This window comes from Salvia splendens, chromosome 6 (genome assembly GCF_004379255.2).
Source record: "Salvia splendens isolate huo1 chromosome 6, SspV2, whole genome shotgun sequence".
In the NCBI taxonomy this organism is placed as follows: domain Eukaryota; kingdom Viridiplantae; phylum Streptophyta; class Magnoliopsida; order Lamiales; family Lamiaceae; genus Salvia; species Salvia splendens.
This window is the reverse complement of record NC_056037.1, coordinates 13,345,681-13,366,738: the sequence shown is the minus strand read 5'-3', so window position 1 is coordinate 13,366,738 and position 21,058 is coordinate 13,345,681. Positions and strand designations below refer to the sequence as shown.

The window sequence follows — 21,058 nt, the reverse complement described above, 5'->3', positions numbered from 1 at the left end:
GAAACTGACAATTTGAGGTGCTTGGCTTTCGGAGAAATTCGTCGGTGAAAGCTGCCCTGACGCCTCTGCAGAAGTTCATTAAACACAGTCTCCCAGTACTGTCCCCAATGTGCAGGTACTCGTCGAACAAATCCGTCGTTTGTCCAGTAGCAAGCTGACGGATTCCTGCAGTACATTTCTGGAGCGTCGTGAGACTGGGACGGCCAATAGCTTCGAACCCTTCTTGTAAGTACTCTTCCCGGACCGCCAATGTATTTGCGATATACAGAAATAGCTCCCGTTGCATGCAGAAACGGCGAGGGAAGTAGGTATCTACACATACCTGGTTCTCACAAAAGTAATCTCGTACCAACCTTGAAGCGGCTTCCTCCCAATCACGATGGATGTATTTCCGGGGTCGCTTTTGAGGCGCCGCGGCTTCCTCCTCCCTGCGTCGATCTACTTCTAGCGATTCTTCCATCATTTAACGTATTTGCTCAAATGGATCCATAAATGAATTAAATTTGGGAGAAGAATAATGTTTTGAGATGAAGAATGTAGAGTGTTTGAATAAGAATAGATAGTTTTTTTTTATGATAAACAATTTGTGGGAATGATTTGATATTTATAAAAGTAATTAGGGGCTTAAAAAAATAGAAAAAAAAATTAAATAACGGAAAAAACGGCTAGTATTTTTGAGGAAATTTTTTTCCCGATTTTTTAATGGAAATTTTAAAAAAAAAACAAAAAAAATTCAACTGATATAAGCGACGCCCACTCGTGGGCCGGCAAGTGGGCATCACGGCCGCACGAGAGCTCGCCACGTGGCCAACGCGCATGGCGAGCCAGCTCGCCACCCTCCTCTTGGCGGAGGGATACGGGACGAGACGGAGCATCCTCATCGCTATCTCGATGTTGTCTCGGCATTGAGCCAGCGATGGGGATGTGCTCTAATACCCTTCTTTAAATAAAAAAATTCAAAAAATTTGAAGCCCTCAAATTCGAAAGATACATGTAAACTGCAAAAGCAGTCAAACTTGAAGTTATTTAAATATATCAAATCAAGCATGATACAGAGATGCATAAGCAGTTGTGGAGCTGCGCCAATATATATATTTTTTAAAAGGTTACAATTAAAACTGCAGTATTTGAAATTGGTAATAGCTTTGCGAAGACCACTGGTCAGTTTTACACTCAAGACCCCAGGCAGAGACCTGAAGAAGAGAAGGGCACATGGAAAAAAGACCCACACCACAACTCCCAACTCGAACGAACGCACCTACAACCCACTCAAGTTTTATCTATCCTCGTCACCGACAACTCGTTTCTCGAGTTTCACATCTCCACCAGTGACAGTCAGTAGTTGAGTTTATCAACAAAGTTAAATCCCCGCAGATGGTCAGTCAAATCACACAATTTTTTATGATTTACAGGCATGTGCTTACCGTTGTTTTTCAGTGAAACCTCTCTTCATCATCAAAATGCAAACTCTCAATACCCTTTATTGTAGAATCATAATTCTTAATGCCAGAACTATTCATCCCAGAAGAAGTATGCTTTGCATTGGAGGATCCACCAAGCGGAAAGCTTCTTTGTCCACTTGATGTTTTGTTTGCAGTAGCTGGACTAGCCTCAGGCGTCCGAGAGCGACTAGGATCAGAATCATTTCCCAAAGTAAAAGTTCCGCGGCTTCCAGAAACAGTCCCACGTCTCAGTGTTCCGCTAGACCTTCCGAAGATGGTGGAGTTTGAGAGCTGCAAAATTCAATTAGCTAAGCAATACTATATAACAAAATAAATTAGACAAAATAGTGAGCAGTAACAGGAAAGGGAAAGATAAAAAAGATCATAGCAGTAAATGCTTGAACACAGTCTGGACTCCCAACTCGATACATATACTCCCTCCATCCCATTAAAAGTGACATGTTTTCCTTTTTGTGTTGACCCATAAAAAGTAACACATTTCCTAAAATAGAAACAACATCATATCTACCATATTCTCTCTTACTTTATTCTATCTACTCAAAAAACAGCACAACATAAATCCCGTGCCAAAAAGGAAATGCTTCACATTTAGTGTGACGGAAACCGATATGATTTTTAAGTTATCATGATGTACTTGTACTTTCATCAGTTCATCCACTATATATTCAAAGCCACTTACAAAATCTGGAACCAACAACAACAAATTAATAGCTTACCAAAGCATCCTTGCTTGCTAAATCAGTTGCAGCTGGACTCTTCTCTCTGGATATTCTAGCATTTGTTATCTGTCCGGATCTTCTTCCAGAAGGATCTCCTGAAGAAGTTCCAACTACCCTTCCTTCTTCATCACCTGCTGTGAAGTCAAACAAGGAAAGATCACAAAATGGCAGATCAATATAAGTCACACCATGAGAGATAAAAAGCACAGATATGAAATTTTCAGCCGAGATGGGAAAAAAGGAAAACATTATTAGCATAAAATGCATTAACATACCAGGCAGCCGTTCACCACTGGGAATTGCAGGGGGTAGAGCTGAGCTTGTCCCAGCTCCTGGGCCCTGAAAGAAGCAAATAAATCCATAAATTTAGGTATTATGCTTTAAAAGTTTAAAAAGGTTTTTAGTTAATTACCAGAGGACGTGAAGGAGGAGCAGCCATCTGGGACTGCTGATACTTCAAGATGGTCCAGTCAAAAACATAGTCAAACTGGAAACCTGCAGGGAAAACATTTAAGGAATCAATTAAGCTTTTTTATCACCCTTCTAAGCTCAATATATTGTGCCATAGAATGGTGTTTTCTAAATGGGAAAACTGGAAGAAATATCCCGACCTTCACGAATGAAGAGGTCACGGAATATCCTCTTAAGATAAGCATAATCTGGTTTATCTTCAAAGCGCAGTGAACGGCAATAATGAAAATATGATGCGACCTCGGTTGGATAACCCCTGCACAAAGCCTGGAAGGAATGTAAGATGACATATATACCTACACCTAAAGCAAGCATGTCCAACCACAATAGTCCAGGTACTTACCTCAATAGAGGTTGAGACCTTTTTCTCACTTATTTTCTCATATTTCTGTTTCTTAGTTCCTGCTTTTAGTCCCTGCCAAGGAAGGCTATACAGAGGACATGTTAATTGGCAATTCAAAGTACATCAATAGAAACTACAGTATATGATGAATTAACTACCTTCCTCTTAAGAAATACATCAGCACAAATCCGAGAGATTCCAAATCATCTCTCCTGCTTTGTTCTATGGACAACATCAATAGCATCTCAGTAAAATAGTAAATTTTCCCGATATCACTGTAATAATCAAGTATTAATAATGCATGGAACAATAATGAAATATACCTATACCCAGGTGAGTATTCATACTGGCATATCGTGCGGTCCCAGTCAAGTTTTTGTTCTCCCTGCAGTGGTTGCAAATTTTAATAATGTACATCAAAATTAACTTTAATCCACGATACAAAAGTTCAATGAAAAAAAGTGTTTCAAAAACTGGCGTTCGACACAAGGAAAGAATTTACTCCAGAAGATCCCTCAATGTTTACTTCGAGTGAGAACAGTCTAGTCTACATGTGGAAGTGATATGGAGCATGCACTCATCACTTCACAACTTAACAATTCAGTCTACAAGTGAAAGCAAGATGCGACATAAATTTAAATTCAAACCGGGCATGCCAATGTACTTATATCTGTGGACTGGATTATCATACAGATAAAAACAGACATTAGGTAGATCAGAAATTTAGAAAAATAAATATTGCTTCAGAGCTAATGTTTATAAAGAAAATAATATCAACAAGAAGGCTGAATCTTTTTCCTAATTCTTACAATAATGGTAACAGGCTTACTCATTAGAAATTAAAACAGTCTAAAATTATGGCCTCCCAATTCAACCAGGGCTTATAGTTGAAAAATAAAAAATGAAAGACACACAAAGGTTTCTCACAAGAAGTTGAAACCTACAAACCGGTTTTGGCAGCTTTTGTTTATATGAACATAAAATTCATTTAAGACAATAGGAAGTTTACATGGCCAAGACTCTACAGTATACATGACATGTGACTGCAACCCTAATTTTATACAACTTGAAACCATGCAATCAAACTCAATGCACAGTGTAGCTATACGAGAAATTGAGATTGAATCATGAGAATCTCCCACATTTTGAATTCTGTTGCAATACTGATGCTCATCTTACCTGTAAGGAATATGTTGATGATTAGAACTGTCTCTGTATTTCTTTGCCAGACCAAAATCAATGACGTAGACCTAATAATATTGCCAGCCGAAACAAACTCCATTCAGCAAACAAATTCTGCTATTACAGAAAAAAAATACAAATTGCAAGAGGACCTGATTGGCACGTCGTCCCAAGCCCATAAGGAAATTATCTGGCTTGATATCTCGATGCAAAAATGATTTTGAATGAACAAACTCAACACGATTAATCTGAAAGAGCAATTAGGCAAACCTTATGACTAAAGATATCAATGTAACTAACGCTAAGAAAAACAATTTTCTTTAGTAGCAATGTCATTAGAAAAGAGATAAAGCTAAAATATAAAAACAATGACCATTTGATCAGCGAGCATGAGAACTGTCTTCAGAGAGAGTTTCCTACTGCAAAAATTGAAAAGATCTTCAAGACTGGGCCCAAGCAAGTCCATAACCAGAACATTGTAGTCTCCTTCCACGCCAAACCATCTTACATTTGGTACCCCAGCTGCAGAGTTGTTGTGAAAGTTAAGAGTTTGTGACATAATTAATATAAAAATTTGGTCGATGAGTAAACAACAAAGTGAGCGTTCTGCTTAAAGAATTACTTCCGCCTTGTAAAATTCTGTACAATTTTGACTCGTAGAGCAATTGAGGATGTTTTGTCTTCACATTTTCCTGAAAACAACAATTGTGGCATAAAAAACTATAGGGAAGAAGAAATTATCAACACTACTGCTGAATTTGCAAGCGCAACATCCTCAGCACACACAACATTTTCTTAAATATGAGGACGCTTGTTAATAGTGCAGCAAAACGATATGCAATATAATTATAAAAACCATTGCAGTTCCCAATTCTTAATAATTGAGCAACCGCCAACTATGTGAAGGTAGACACAATGGTTTCCATTTCTCTGAAAACGCAAGGTATGTTTTAATCAAGGTTAGACGTGGTCCAACTAAAAAGTAGAGAGATATCCTTTTATTTTGCAAAATCAAATGACAGAAATGTAGTTTCATATTATTAGTTTTACAAGCACCACCAAGTTCCATACAAGGTGAATAAGAAACATCTTTACAAGCAAGTAAAGCTGCGGTGAAGAAAAGATACTCCCTCAATCCCTCAAATTGTCACATTTTTCCATTTCCGACAGTCCCACAAAATTTGTCACATTTCACTTTTTACCATTTTTGGAAGTGGACCTCATATTCCACTAACTTATTCCTACTCACATTTTATTATAAAACTAATACTTTAAAAGTAGGACCCACAACCTACCAACTTTTTCAACCCACTTTCCATTATATTTCTTAAAACCCGTACCCGGTCAAACTGTGACAATATTTGGGGGACGGGGGGAGTATTGAGTTTGAAGCTACAAAGTAGGGAAAGCTAGACACAACAAGCCACCAATCATGAAAAGCAATTAAAAACCCTTAATTCTGAGATAAAAGGAAAGTAGAGCTGAATGGATACTGTAGCTACATTCCATCCAAATTGACGTCAAGTCTTTGTGTTACATGTTTCTAAACTAAACCACAGTCATAGCAATCAAAACTCATAATTTGCAACTGGATTAATCACATACGAGCATTCAAGTCAAACAAGTTGAGTTCAAGCTAACACGACAAGAACAAAAGGACAAGCAGATAGTGAAAAACCTAAGTGAAGCAATATTCATAACTTCGAAAAGTAAGACACCTCACCATTCAACAAAGAAGATGCTATAAGAAACACATTTAAAAATAGAGAAACAGCAGAACTTACTAGCTTAATTGCCACTTCATCATTAGTCTGAATATTTGTCCCTGCATACACAAAACAAACACTAAATCAACAAACCAGAAACCCAGAGCAAAGACCAGAAATTCAACCAAAAAAACAAAACCTACCAAGATAGATCTCTCCAAAAGATCCGCTGCCAATCTTCCGACCCAATCGATACTTGTTTCCAACTCGCGGCTCCATCAACAAAACCCTCGGATTTCTAGATGAAAATTATCCACTCAGAACGCTAAATTAAGCGGCAAGCAAACCCTACATATGGATCTCGGCGGCTGCACAGTTTCGGCTGGATCTAGCAAGTGAATGATTTGATCGAGATTAATTTCCAGTTCTGACAGCAGTAGCACTAGGCTTTAGGAGTTAGAGTGGGAGATAGAAGAGAGAAGAAAGGGGAAAAAATCCTTCTTCAGCAACTGTGTTGACAGATATATGCGTGTGTTTCAGTGTTGAAGGTTTTTTCCCTTTGATTCGGTTGAGAAAAAAAACGTAGGGAGGGTGTAAGCACGCGCCTGGCTGGAGCGTGGAATTCTGATTCTCGATAAGAGTAGATATGAGTTCGGTCACGTGACTCACGTGACGCCTTTTCCATCCAACCTGGCATTGGCGTGTGTATGTGTCGCGATTTTAATTTTTTTTATTGTAAAGCTAACTTCTACTTTGGTGGTTGTCATTTACCAATTATTATTACTATTATTAAAACCAATTTAAAGTTGGTTAGTAAGTCGTTTTTATTAATCAAGGATTGTTATCACATAGAAGGTCTTTTAGTTTAACTTTATTTTTATTTTAAAATTAAAAATTTGGGTTGGAATTTCAATCCCTCTAAAAAAGAAAATGTTAGTCAAACTGAAAATGGTCTAGCAAATATTTTTAAAAATACTTATAAATATATATTTCAACAAATAAGATTACTACTTGAGTCACTAGTCAGTACTCATAGAGATATATCTCGATCCAATGTAAGTTTAAAATTGCTTCAAATATTGGTCTCTATTCTTCAAAACATATTCTCTCGATAGGACTCAAATTCATTTCAGTTTTCTTATTTATAGACTATAGTAACTCCACACTAAAAAAAAGTGTCTATTTAAGTGTCTTTAAATAGAATAAATTAGACCTTTGATTTTATACTTATAAAATTGCATTTCTACAGTGTTCGTGTCCAAGACTTTTTAAATCATTTAAAATGAGAGGTTTTGAATTCAAATCCACTCATTATCAATCAAGTGTACATGTGTTGGCTTAATGATAAAGTGATTAATACTTAATATTAAAAGTGTCATGCTTGAATATGTTTGGATTCATTATGATGCGGCTACTAAATTTATGTTCATTTATCAATAAAAATAAATATTAATCAAATCAAAATGCATGTATGAATAAGCTAAAATAAAGGTCAAAGGATAGAATACTTACTTTTGATTAGTGGCATATCCTAGTACTCAAAAGCTTCTGTAAAAGCCCCTAATGTCATAACTCGAACCATCATTGAAGTAATTGGAGATATTCGAAAATCTCCCTTACTAGCCCCTCTTCAACTTCTAGTGCAATTGGAAGTTCATCTATGTCAATTTTAGTTCGTGTGAGAAATCTTGAATCGTTACACTTTGATTTAGGTTTGGACAACACTTCGGAGCTCAGTTATTATTACATTATTATTATTGCAATTGTTTTTAGCACCTTGTAGAGAATTTGAATTTTAGGTTCACGTTATATGTCCTTTAGGCCATTTATGATGGAGCGCCCTAAAGCCTGCCCTATGCACCGCCATATCAGCATTTTATCCTTCTGTAGAGAATTTGGGTTTAGGTTATTATTATTAGCATTTTATCCGCCATATCAGCATTTTATCCTCAGTTATTATTACATTATTATTATTACATTATTATTATTGCAATTGTTTTTAGCACCTTGTAGAGAATTTGAATTTTAGGTTCAGGTTATATGTCCTTTAGGCCATCCACGATGGAGCGCCCTAAAGCCTGCCCTATGCACCGCCATATCAGCATTTTATCCTCCTGTCCTTCCACCTGCAGTGGAGCGCCCTAAGGGGCGCCCTAAGCATTTTACTATTGTTTTGTTATTTAATTTAAATGTTTTCAAATATATAAATGCAAACTTATTAAAAAACACAACGATTAACTAAAAGAATGGCAAAAAATTCCTTGATTAAAAAAAAGTTACACGAGTTAGAAATAAAAAAAATGACTATCCTACAAAAGCCCCAACTTCCGGTTCAACTCATCGCTCAACCTCTGGAGGCGCTCGGCTTGGGCCGGATCCGTACACTTCATAAGGGCGTTGTACATAATCAACAACGTCCGCGCCATCGAGGTTGTCGCCAAATCCGCGTAGGCAAGTGTCGCCTGGATCGTCGTCGGGGTCGGGTCGGGATCGGGATCGGCGATGGGGGGCGGCAGCCGAGGAGGATGTCGCCTTCGCCTTCCCCTTGTTCTTCGCAGCCTTGACGCCTATGAGACGCTGCCGGGAGGACATCGGTGTGCCGGAACTCTCTTCCTCCGTGCACGTCTGGTTGAGGTCTACCGGACGAGTTCCGCTTTCGCTGGTCGTGTATCCACCAGTGTCGGTGGTCTTCGTCCTCTTCGCCGCACCGGTGTGCAGAATCCCGCCTTGGAACTTCTGCTTGTCCCTCAAGGGCGCCCAGATGTTGAAATGCTTGAAGTCGTCGTACATGGACTGGTACGACAACAACACTATATCACGCACTTCGCTCAAGCTCTCGCCGCTTCCCTGATCCCTCAAGCACTTCTCGTACTCTGCCGCGAACATGTTGACTTGCTTCTTCACCTGATCCCAGTGCTTGCGGAGCTGCTCCCGTTGGCGCTTGTACGCGCTCGGCGGCTTCGCCTCATTGTAGCGATCGGCGATGCGCTCCCAGTACGCGAGCTGCTTCTGGTTGTTCACGAATATCGGGTCCTCCGATATATCCACCCAACACCTCGCCAAGACGAGGGTTTCATGCAGCTGGTAGTTCGTACGGCCGGGGGCGTACTCTTCACAAGTTGTCGGAGGTGGCAACTTGTGCGTCCGGTGCTTGGTCCGCTTCTTTCTGGCGGGGGCGGCGGCGGCGCGAGGGGAAGCGGCTGCAGGGCGGGTTGGAGACGGCTCCATGTCGGAGAGACCGTAGGAATCCGTACTGAAGTCCGGATCGTACTACGTGACATCGGGCTACTAGGACTTGAGTATCCACCGGAATCCATTTTATAGCGTAATTTGAGAGTTTAAAAGTTAATCGAAAAGTTACAAATTGTCATGCCGCCCATACTAGGGGTACTACAAACGAGACGATCGTGACCAAGGGACAACAAATTTTTAGTTTAAAGAACTTAATGTTATAAATTTATTATTAATTAGCAACGACTTAAGACAAAATGATTTTTTCAAAATAAGCAGCGGAGAAAATAAATAAAAAAAAAACAATTAACTTCCAAAAGAAAACATTTGGTTTAGTTCACGAAAAACCATTTTAGAGAAACAAGGTAAACATCAGATTAAAGCCTAACACCATTAAACATGCTCAAACACAGTACGATATGGAATAAAGTATTGAGGCACAGTTCAAAAAAAATATAGCAGCGGAAATAAGGTTTAAAGAGAGTCTAGGATGACGTCTATGTATGAAGACACAACGCACCCAAAGTTCCTAGGCCAACTCAACATCCACCGCAACATCCCGCTCAACCTGCACATAAAGAAAACATATGCAGTGCTGAGTACTTGTTGTACTCAATGGGCTCATGCCGAAAATATTTTATAATAGTTATGTCATCCATACCAGTGATCTCGAGTTTTATATGTAGTTAAGAAATATCACGAGAACACAAAAATATTTCAAAGTCTGGCCAGACAATTTATCTTCCCACTTTTCTCATCAATCAATCAATCGATCACAATCATCATATCGCAGTGCGACGAAAGTGTGGCCACACTATTCGCCCACGAGACCGGCCGACTAGCAAGGACGGCTCACGATCCCACCAGTGTACACAGCCTGATAGGGTTTGCGGCCCTACTCAGACCCGAATTCGTTTCACAACACAACCATATAGCCTAACGGAGCAAGCTCATACGAACTAGACATCAGACAACAATCTCACAAACAAAATAACATGGCATGACATAACAAGTTAAATCACCCTTATAACACCACATCGTATTTTCGGAAAATAAAGAGATTTTGAAAAAGAAAGCCCACCTCGTTTGCTTAAACAATTCAATATCCAACTTAAGGCAACCCTCTTTCCTCGTGCTCAAGTACACACAATAACCCTTGCCAACATCACAACACAAATCAGCCTTCCATCAATTCACATTATCATGCATGTCCTATCGTTCCTTTCATCGTTCTCTTAAATTACCCATCACAAACATTCATCAACATAAGGAAAACATGCCATAATATTTCTCAATGTGTCACACATAATCACGTCATAGGATACATTCCTTGATCATACATGCATCATATAATTCACCCAAACTTGGCAACAAGTGATATTTCAACATAACAACAAATCTGGCAGAACGGTGCAGTTGGTTTGTAAAAATCACCAAAAATCCATCCAACCTCATATGAAGCTAAAATTTGGTCACAACACAGTAGACACATTAAAGTTCATCCAGTTAAAATTTCACACCAAAATCATGTCATTTGGTCAGTCAAAACAACAATGAAACTCTCTGGTAGGGACACAAAGTTTCAGGCAGTACTGCGCAGTTCAATTGAAAAATTTGTCAAAACTTCATCCGATGTCCAATGAGGCTAAAATTTTCACACAACACAGAAGACACTTAAAATTTCATCCATTTCAAAATTCACATAAAAAAGAGGCCATTTAGTCGGTCAAATAGAACACGAAACTTTCTGGGCGAGAATACAAGTTTCTAGCAGAATTGCGCAGTTGACTTCAAAAATTTATTAAAAATTCATCTTTCGTCAAGAGGGGCTGAAATTTACACACAATACAGAAAACACCTTGATGTTTACTCAGGTAAAAATTCGCACCAAAATAAGATCGTTTGGTCAGTCAAAAACACGTCGGAATCCACTGTTCGAACACCACAGTGTTCAGGTTTCACAATTTCAAAATTAGGGTTTCTTTCTCATTTATCCAAACACAATTTTTCATGCTTCCCACACACAATCATGCTTCAAAAAAAAATCTCACAATCATGTTTTTCATAAACTCACATAGCATTTACCACAATTCATCCACAAGTTCATTCATATACAACCAAAAACGCATACACACATCTTTTCTTATGCAACCAAACAATTCCACCCGATTAATTCTTAGATCTACGATCTCTACACTCACTATATGCATGAAGGAATCCAAATCCAGGTTTCAATGAAAAGAATGAGGAAAAGTGGATCAAATATACCTTTCTTGATTAAAGCAAACGGTAGAAACAAAGATTGAGGCGGTTCTTCGGTAAATCTTGAAGTTTCCACTCCAATTGAAGCAAGAACAAGGATGAATGGAGGATTTTTGGAGAGAATGAATAGAGGGGGAAGGGAGGCGTGTGAGGGAGAGAATGAGGGAGGGGAGGCGTGTAAAAATTATGGGCTAGGGTTAGGGTTAGGGTTTAGTTTGTTTTATGTATTAGGTTTAATTCACACCCAATTAAAATAATTAAATTGTGGGAGGATAAAATAAAATCCCACAATATGGAGGAATAAAATAGGCGTGTGAATGGGGGAGATTTTTCAAAATTTGCTGATTTAATTAGCAAGGAAAGATAGCAATATTTACTTGGAGAGAAATATATTCACAACTTAGGAAATAAAATAATGGATATTTCATAAATAAGGGAACAAAATAATTTAAATCTTAAAGTAGGAAGATAAGGGAGGGGGGTGTATTTTGAATTATGAGGGAAAGAAATATTTAAATCCTCAATTAAATGGGAATATGATTTAAATTTGGTAATTTTTTTTATAGGAAAAGACTCCCATAAAATAGGTAACAAATAAATAAATTTCCCCAAGGCCCAAACAAACATATGGGGCATGTGATATGGAGAGCAATACAAAAGGAAAATATTCACATCCCCATTTAATTAGGCATAGGTATTTATTTGGTATTTATTTGTATAGAAGGGATTCCACAAAATAGGAACAAATATGATTTCTCCAAAATAGGGAAGGGGCGAAATTTGGCTTTAATTACCACAAGGAAATATTTCAAATCTTAATTTAATTAGGGTGAGGAAATAAAATGTGGTATGATTTAGTTGGATTTAAAATAAAATAAGGGAATCAATAAGGCACCAATTAAATCAAAAGAAATAATTCATCCTCCTATTAAATAGGGGATTTTTTTTCGAAAACTCCCAAAAGAAGTAGGCTAGATTCGAATTTCATGTAGCACAAATTATGATAATTTGGTTTGGATTTAATTTGGATAAATATCCCAAAATAATTTATTAAATCTAAGAAGAGAATATTAATTTCAAATAATTGAAGGGGGCCGAAAATTCCCAATTAGAATGGCTAGAATAAAAATGCATGATCTCACTTAATTAATTCCCAACATCGTAAGATATAAAAATATCGAACACTTCATTCCACATCACTCATGACAATTATTTCACATAACTAACTCAATCACATAGAAGATGAATAAATTTCATAAAAGAAATTTTCACTTGACATCCACATTAAAATAAAAGTCACAAAAATTTTGGGGTGTTACACAAATGAAAAGTGAAGCTGGGGTATATATATAACAAAATTTTCGAATTAAAAAAAAAAAAACTAAAACGCGTTGCATCGTCCGCGTCGCCCACAATGGGCGGACGATGACGCGGACGATGCCCTATCGTCCGCGCTTCATCCGCGGACTAAGCGTCGGGCGCGGACGACGCATCGTCCGTCGTCCGCGGTGCCACAGTTGCGGACGATAGCGCGCCCGATGCATCGGGCGCGCTATCGTCCGCCCCATTGTGGATGGCCTTACTAGGCACAACTACGAAATTTCGACAATTAATTATAGCATCTGAACATTTAGTTAAAGCTCAATAAAGAGAAGAACAAAGATAATGATGATGAAAACACATGGAACCCAAAACCAGAGAGAGTTTATTAAGTGGCAAGGCCAATGACCCAAATGAATCAAAGAATGAAGACTTGGATGTTAGTTTGTGATCCTTATAAGCTTAAGAGTGGTATTAATACAACGTGGAGTTGGAGCTCAGCTAGCTTTAGCAGCCGGCGTCCTCGGGCTAGGCATCCCCATATGCGAGACGCGAGGGGATAGTCGAATCCTTGGACTGGGGCGTGGCGATGGGATTGGTCCGTAGTTGGTGATGAGGCCGAATGGCACCCTAGGCGACAGTCTAACATGCTCCATCGCCTGGGATTGTAGCTCCGTTGGGTACTCCCTTACGCACCCAATACGCGGTCCAGCACCGGTGCTCCATTTGCGCGACAAACGCTTAGCAAGGTTGGGAATGGGATTTTGTTTATTTATAGTAGGCGGAGTATCATCATCAGTTGCACACCTCTACAAAAGAGAAGCAATGAATATTCATCCCAAAAAAATAAGGACTTAAACAAAAAGAGAAAAGTAATTAAAGTAGTATTAGTGAATAGTGAGATCCATCATATTAGAGCAGAGCAGTGTAATGTGAAGTGAAAAGTTTTCAAAAATAGAAAATAGACCAATTTTGTGAGACGTATTAAAATAGCAAAAGGGGACTACTTTCGGGGGACGAAGGGAGTAGTACCTTAACATTTGCAAGATCGACAAAATGGTCTTGAAGAAAGGATATGAATTCTTGGAAGTTCTCTTCTGTTGGGAGATAGTGACCACTATAAGGCCAGATGGCCTCAAGAAGACCGTTTTGAGCGACCAATCTTCCTGCCGCCGTGATGGCTCCACCGGCCAAGAAGCTCGAGTGCTGGAAGCGGCCTTTCTGCTTCCGGCCGATGTACAGAGTCCTCATGGTGCTCAGCACGAATATCCATTTTGACCCCTCCACGGTGCTAACCAAATCACCACTCTCTTTGTACACTAGCTTCCCGTCTTCGATCACAACTTCGAACGATTCCCTCTCTTTCTGTTCAGGAGTTGCATGTTGGCAAATCAAAGAGAAATAAATACCACGTCGGTGTTAAAAGAGATCTGAAACTACTATATTAATCTAATGGGTCATTTCTCATATCAACAATTGGTTTTAGGATGGACTTACGGGTCCAAGATATTTGATGCATTGGCGTTGCAAGTTGATCCTGGGGCATTTATCCAGATTTATTTCTTTGCCATCTCCCACATCCAACCTTAAATAAACCAACATGTGCATGTGAGTGAAAAGCACAGCCACATGACTATAATTTCACGTTTTTGAAACAACCAAATATATGTACCAGTAAAAGAAGGGTTGTGTGCTTTCACTTAAAAACCAGACATCGTAGTAGATGTGTAAATTGTGGCCATACCGATGCCTTGGATCAATCTGCACAAAATATATATCACACATCATTCAAATTAATCTATTAATAGGAGATGTTATTTTAAGAACTTTGTTAAAATGAATACTTTGAAAATCATATTAGTTCTCAAATAACAGTTGACATCATAAAACAGACCAGATCCTGACTTAATATCAATTTCTGACTCAATATTAGTTCCAGATTATCAAAAACACCCATACTATGTTTTATAATGTCATCTGATATTAATGTATCTGCATATATAGAAGTATTTTGACTTACTGCTTCAAGCCAGTGTTGTAGAGCCAGTTTTTGAGCCTTTTCATCTTTGGACAACCCCTTCCCAACCTTGGCCGCTCTGGTTCTGGCTCGAGCCCACCGTGAAACTGCAGTTTCCGGCTTGTCATTGTTGAAGAATGAGACAGAGCTCCTCTTCAGAGCCGCAAAGTCCAAAGCCTTCCACCTGAAACAAATTCATAATTAGAAGGAGAAAGGGCTAACATGCATGATAATAAGAAAAGTGATGAGAAACAAACCACAACTCCTCCACAACTACTGCACAATCTGCAAGGTTTCTTCGAGTTCGGTAACTCTTGTAGACCTTCTGCAGCTTCACTGCAGCCGCATCGAGCTCAGTAACCGGCCGCGGAGAGAAGAACGTAAAGTCAGGTTTAGGGGAAGAGGAAGGATTTCCACTCGCATCATCATCCAATCCTGATTTTCTCAACTCTTCAACTACATTCTTGAATGAAAGCTGGGGTTCAAGAACTATGTTCATCGCATCGATATTTCGCACGTGCAACAAGTTCTTCTTGCACCCTTTTGCCATTGATCTGCAACTACTTTTCAAGAACTAAGAAATGACTAACCTGACCTCAAAATCTCTTATAGGAGGAACAATTATGTTTGTGAATATGATCATTACCTTCACTTTATATAATTCTTGAAAACGGAGGTGGAATTTTGGACCACACGTGTTGTGGAGACCAGAGAATTTGAATTCTTTTGGTTGTCTTCTTAGATTGCAGACACTGAAATTTCTTGACAAATGGGAATGCTTAAAAAATGGTGGATAGATTCAAACAGGTGGCTGTTGATGTAACTGCTACAATTGTTTTTTCAAAGCTCAATATTTCAAAGAATGATTATTCAAGCATCGTTTTTGTTGGACTTGGAATAAGTTTTTTTATATGTATATAGTAATTTTTCCATCACCACTCATTGACACCACATGAAAAATACATACAGAGAGCAACTCAGCGATGGGACTCTGTGATACAGTGAAAAAAAATCTTTGTTCAAGATTGTCAGATTTCTTATTTTGGTCCCCACTCACAAATGAGGTATATATTGATATAAATATACTATAAGGTTATTTATTTGAGGTAGAGAAAATAAAATATGTTCAATCAATGGTTGAATTATGATACAAGCATATTCATAAATTATCCCCATATCTATATTGTTTAGTTGGTTATTGATTTACCATATCTTTTCATATTTATTAGGATTATTTTCTTATTCCTTAAGTCATGGTATCCACTATTATAAATAGTGGACATTGTTATTCATTTCGATCATTCAAGAAATATCAAATTATCTTATTTTCCTTTTATCGTATTTTACTTTCTTTTGCAATCCTAAATCTTGGTTTGGTCGACGGGCAAAGCTCCCGCGACTACCGTTTATCCCTCCGCCGATCGCCTCGCGACGCCGGAAACTTGTTAAGAGAAATCATCTCTTAACAATTGGTGCTTTCATTTCGTGCCCATCCTCCATCTTTAATCATCTTCATCCTTCATCCATGAATCCCTATGAGGAAATCATTTTGTCTTCACTATGTGACCGGATAATGGCTTTCTGCAACATATTAAACAAGAGATTGGACAAGCTTGATGAACAACAACACGCCCATCATCAATACGACCTCCCTCAGCCTGTGCAGCCATTCCATCCTTACCCGCAACCACCGCTGCCCTACACGTTGCCGCAGGCAAACCCAAATTCTTGTTGGGACCCACCATGGGCGCACCTGCCCACTGCGCCGCTGCAATATTCGGCACCGTGGCAAACAATGGTTGAACCCTACTTCGACAACCAGCCACAACCCTACTTCCACGACACTAACCCATACATGCAGCTGACGTCCCAGACCTATATCGATCCATGGCAACAGGAGCAGCTCGTCTACAGACCGCCGCCGCCGCCGCAGCACTACTTCAACACTCAGCCGCCGCCGTCACACGACTACCACCAGCCGCCACAACTTTCCTCCCAGCAGCTGCTGCTAACAGCAGCCCTGCCCCACCAAAATTACCCGCAGGTGCCTCCTCCAAAAATCTACCAGCCGCCGCCACCACCGCCGTTGATTCCTGATTGTGATCGAGTTGAGGAAGGCTTTGCTGATTCTACCAAGAAGATTCCCGATTCTTCTGTTGGTTTTGGAGGAGTTGAAAAGGTTGAGAAGATGGAGAAGTCCAGTCCGGATTCTGCGCGCAAAGAGAAACCGGTTCAAGGTTGCATTGAGATTCAGTGCTCGCGACAATTGAATGCTTCTCGAATCAAGATTCTCAAAGCCCATATTGGTTTGGGTAGTTCCATTGTGGACAACGCATCGCTGAAATTATTGAGTGATTCATCTCATGTCAGGGATGTTGCAAGTATGAATCATCGATCAACATCGCTCGACGCCAATGCATGATTGATCCCTCCGCAAAACAACACGTCGTGTTTGGACATTCATAGACGCCTTGACAAGCTCCAAATTGATCGATTACTTAATCGAGTTCAAATTGAGGAGGAAGAGGCATTGTTGGATGGCGAAAGAGATGATGGATCGAAGCTCCTATGCGTCATGGACTTTGATAATTCTCCACTTGATTATATTTCAACTATATGGAAAAGCAGTGAAGGGAGAGGATGCAAAGGGGACTTGCCTGAGTCAAATGGATATTTATATGTTGAGTCCAATGGTTAAATGAATCAACATAGCACATCGATTGGGATTGTTGTGGCTATCTATGGCTGCCTACACCAATGCAATTCTAGCCCATTTTGTGAAGTCGGTGGAACGCGATGTTCTTGCTAAGCTGCTTGACGAGAGGATCATAGACGTTCGCCATGCTTCGTGGTTTCCATCTTGAGGACAAGGTGAATTTTAACCGTGGGGGAGTTGATACGAGCATATTCATAAATTATCCCCATATCTATATTATTTAGTTGGTTATTGATTTACCATATCTTTTCATATTTATTAGGATTATTTTCTTGTTTCTTAAGTTATGGTATCCACTATTATAAATAATTGACATTGTTATTCATTTCGATCATTCAAGAAATATCAAATTATCTTATTTTCCTTTTATCGTATTTTACTTTCTTTTGCAATCCTAAATCTTGGTTTGATCGACGGGCAAAGCTCCCGCGGCTACTGTTTATCCCTCCGCCGATCGCCTCTGCGACGCCGGAAACTTGTTAAGAGAAATCATCTCTTAACAAATTATTGGCAGTTTTTAGTTTTGTAAAAGTCAGCTTCAAAACATTTGTCTGCTTTCAGAACTCTGTAACGGCCAGTCAGCACAAGAGAAGTTTTCGCTGAATATTTTTGTGTGAGGTAGTTGGAACATATTTAGTGAATTGTTCACCAAATATGTTAACTGTTTTTTTTCTCTACAAACTCAAATACTTAAACGGTCTAGTAGGTGAAGTTAATGGTGGATTGGCAGGTTCGGGTTGTCACCTTATAAGGACCGGAATACGTCATTAAATTTGTCCTTTAGAGTTGCGTCAACTTATAAGGACCAGAAAACGTCATTAAATTTGTCCTTCGGAGCTGCTGCCGGCTAGTTTCATCCCCACCTTTTTCGGTTGATGTTAACTTTCGTTCTCCGTCCAACTTTATCTTCTAACTTCAATGACAACATTCCTCACTACGAATTCTATTTACTATATCCACCATTAATTTAAGTCCAAGTTCTGGGATAAAAGTGTTTATATTTTGTAAGGAATTTAGAAGCTATACTTTTTTACTAGAAGAGTATTGTGTCATAATAATGTCAGAATTTGTTATAAATTAGTAATTCAGTACCCATATATTGTTTGACAAGCACAACTAAGTATCAAAATTATACATTTCATATCCTATAAAATGGTGCAGTTTATTATTTTAAGTAGTGTGATTTTACAATGCATATTTATTTAACCTTTTTATTTTCTTTATACTGTATCTAATTTTGCACTCTCATCTATAAAAGCATGATCTATCATTATTTTACGTTAATTAACACAAAAGGCAATAAAATAAGATTATTTATGAAGTCATACACTACCTAATTTTTATTAAATCATATCATATGTCAAACAAATGAGGGATTATGGGTTGGGTCAAGATATGAGTAACGTATAGTTGATATTGGACCATCAAATATTCTAACAATGAGGGCTTAACAAATGTCCATATATTTGCTTTAACGCGGTTTCAAGTGTAAATGGAAAGACTTAACGTATATTTATCGACATCGCTACATTTTTGTTTGTTTTAGCAAAGGGAACAATACTAAATGGGTTTAAGGAGTATATAGTACTAATATCTTATATTCTTAATGTTAATATATATTGATCTCTGATAAATTTTTTAAGTTGATGATCATTTCTATTTATTTTATGTAGGTGGCGTGTGCAAATGTCACATATGTGAAAAAATGAAATACAACTCGAAATCCATTTGTCCTAATCAAATCGTGATTACATGTTCCAAATGCTAATACTAGCTAGTATTTATCAAATAAAAATTATATACCGCTGCCCTCATAGACGTGACAGTTGATCTACTTTCTTAAGTATAATATTGAAATCCCACCGGCTTTCATGCAAATGAATTCTAATCCAACAATTGACCCTTAAAAAACTCATGTAGGCATGACATAACGCTTGGATTATTTTAATTTTACAGCGTCAATTTGCACCAACTGTTAATTCGTATGGGTCATGCGATTATTTATGTTAATCATTAGGTGAGTTATTTATTTATTTTTAACTCTCAAATATACAATGTGCAAGGAGAGTGGGGTTAGGTGTAGCATGGGGGTTTAGGTATTTTAGTAAACATAAGTAAATCACAATAAAAATCTATTGGCCAAGTGTTCAGAAAACAATTTTTTTTATTCATTATTATGCGTGTTTTTGTGTGGCCACGAATTACTTTTCATGATCATTTAGTACATAACTATTAATGACACATTTTAAGTCATTAATTTTAAGTTTTAGTGTCTAGATAAATTTGTTTACAAAACTAAAGTTATCTTCTACAATATTGACTTATTTATATACTTTATTCGTACCTTAAAAATATGAATAATCCATCTCTTATTTTTTTTTCTAACAATGTTTCAATCATTTTTTTAATCTTTTTTCTACTTTACCAATTATGCATTAAAATTCATATCCTTTCAAATATTCATATTAGTATTTTTAAGAGATGGAGGAAGTATTATTTATTCAAATTATTAACAATAAGAACCGTACTAAGTTAGAAAATTTCATGAAGCTTTTAAAAGTATATTTACATTTAAAAAGTAAGAACAAATTTAGTGCAAATCCTCTACTTCTCGAGAGGATTTTCATGAATCTTTTCAGGAGAGGTGTGAGTACGAATCCTCTACTTCTCCAAATCAAAGTGATAGAATGTGTGAATCAATATATATAATGTTTGGTGCAAGTTAAGTTGTATGATTTCTTTACAAATCGTTACAATGCACATACATCAAAACACAATAATTTAAGGAACACAATTAAATGACAAGTAGGAGTACTATAAATTTATAAGTAAGTAAATAGGCAGTTATATATATGTACCTTAGAAAATTCTGGTGCACATAGCCTATAACAAGCAAGAGGGAATTTATTAGGTAAATGTGATTTGGATGAACTGATTATCCAACAATGGTAGATAAGTATTTAGTCACTCATTTAAGTAACTTATATATTTAATCAGTGCATGCATTTGTGAAATGAAATATGAGATCATAAAACATACATGTTCTGGTTGTGTTGTAAAATTTAACATCATGGAATAGAATGTTGAGAAATTGAGAATGCCTAATCATTTAATTTCATAGTATTTAATATTGAACTATTGATTATCTTATCTTCAATCCAACAAAGATGTATTCTAGACCACCGTATCCCTAAGTTGATGTTTCGAATGATTTTGCATATGGCCATTTACGAAATACTATGAAAGTTATGCATGAAAATGAAGAGAAATGAAGAATCCTACCACGAATATCCTCTTCCCTTTGGGTTTGTTCCTCTACATGCCGTCGGCGACGACGGTCGTGGGAGCGTCAACCGCCTCAACTTTCTCCAATTTCCTTCTTATTCTGTTTTCATCATTTTTCTGTTACTCTCCTTCAAACCCCCGCAACCCACGCTCATTATTTCCTCTTTTTTAATTTAACCCCACAAATCTCTTTTCTTAAGTGAATATTCAATAATTTTTAACTTTAAAGAACATTTATTAGGTAAATATACTAAATTACTAAATTAAAATCAACCTTCAGTTTTGTACCACCAAAACTATTAATATGGTTATTCAATAGTTGAGTTTTACAAATGTATTGTGA

The 21,058-nt window shown here is 37.8% G+C and overlaps 3 protein-coding genes across 10 annotated transcripts; 1 reads left to right on the top strand and 2 right to left on the bottom strand.

Annotated features, from left to right (window-relative positions):
* Positions 1-988: 988 nt before the first annotated feature.
* LOC121808467 (casein kinase 1-like protein 2) lies at positions 989-6,439 on the bottom strand. Of its 2 annotated transcripts, none has more exons than XM_042208977.1 (14): positions 6,088-6,439; positions 5,963-6,003; positions 4,801-4,870; positions 4,552-4,700; positions 4,331-4,426; positions 4,176-4,246; positions 3,320-3,381; positions 3,155-3,218; positions 2,997-3,081; positions 2,794-2,920; positions 2,595-2,677; positions 2,458-2,521; positions 2,180-2,316; positions 989-1,733 (listed from the first exon to the last, which is right to left on the bottom strand). In XM_042208977.1, exons 1-14 carry the CDS (start codon positions 6,161-6,163, stop codon positions 1,434-1,436), a joined length of 1,425 nt encoding a protein of 474 aa, XP_042064911.1. In that variant the 5' UTR covers positions 6,164-6,439; the 3' UTR covers positions 989-1,433. The 2 variants fall into 2 exon arrangements, with proteins under 2 accessions (XP_042064911.1, XP_042064912.1); XM_042208978.1 differs by having other exon boundaries at positions 2,180-2,313.
* A 6,622-nt stretch (positions 6,440-13,061) lies between these two features.
* On the bottom strand, positions 13,062-20,767 carry LOC121806424 (IQ domain-containing protein IQM4-like). Of its 7 annotated transcripts, none has more exons than XM_042206460.1 (9): positions 20,713-20,767; positions 20,289-20,313; positions 15,361-15,466; positions 14,972-15,288; positions 14,718-14,898; positions 14,370-14,458; positions 14,195-14,282; positions 13,730-14,062; positions 13,062-13,506 (listed from the first exon to the last, which is right to left on the bottom strand). In XM_042206460.1, exons 4-9 carry the CDS (start codon positions 15,262-15,264, stop codon positions 13,195-13,197), a joined length of 1,296 nt encoding a protein of 431 aa, XP_042062394.1. In that variant the 5' UTR covers positions 15,265-15,288; positions 15,361-15,466; positions 20,289-20,313; positions 20,713-20,767; the 3' UTR covers positions 13,062-13,194. The 7 variants fall into 7 exon arrangements, with proteins under 7 accessions (XP_042062394.1, XP_042062389.1, XP_042062393.1 ...); XM_042206455.1 differs by having other exon boundaries at positions 14,972-15,274; XM_042206459.1 differs by having other exon boundaries at positions 14,972-15,268.
* On the top strand, positions 16,288-17,136 carry LOC121808823 (altered inheritance of mitochondria protein 3-like). The gene has a single exon (XM_042209397.1). It carries the CDS (start codon positions 16,288-16,290, stop codon positions 17,134-17,136), a length of 849 nt encoding a protein of 282 aa, XP_042065331.1.
* Positions 20,768-21,058: the final 291 nt, after the last annotated feature.

Coding starts and splice junctions, on each gene's coding strand:
- LOC121808467 (XM_042208977.1), bottom strand. CDS start 6,163: ATGGAGCCGCGAGTTGGAAACAAGTATCGATTGGGTCGGAAGATTGGC. Junction 6,004..6,087: donor TTTTGGAGAGATCTATCTTG/GTAGGTTTTGTT, acceptor TTGTGTATGCAG/GGACAAATATTCAGACTAAT. Junction 2,317..2,457: donor CAGTGGTGAACGGCTGCCTG/GTATGTTAATGC, acceptor TTGACTTCACAG/CAGGTGATGAAGAAGGAAGG.
- LOC121806424 (XM_042206460.1), bottom strand. CDS start 15,264: ATGGCAAAAGGGTGCAAGAAGAACTTGTTGCACGTGCGAAATATCGAT. Junction 14,899..14,971: donor GTAGTTGTGGAGGAGTTGTG/GTTTGTTTCTCA, acceptor AATTTGTTTCAG/GTGGAAGGCTTTGGACTTTG. Junction 14,063..14,194: donor GCATCAAATATCTTGGACCC/GTAAGTCCATCC, acceptor ACTCCTGAACAG/AAAGAGAGGGAATCGTTCGA.
- LOC121808823 (XM_042209397.1), top strand. CDS start 16,288: ATGGCTTTCTGCAACATATTAAACAAGAGATTGGACAAGCTTGATGAA.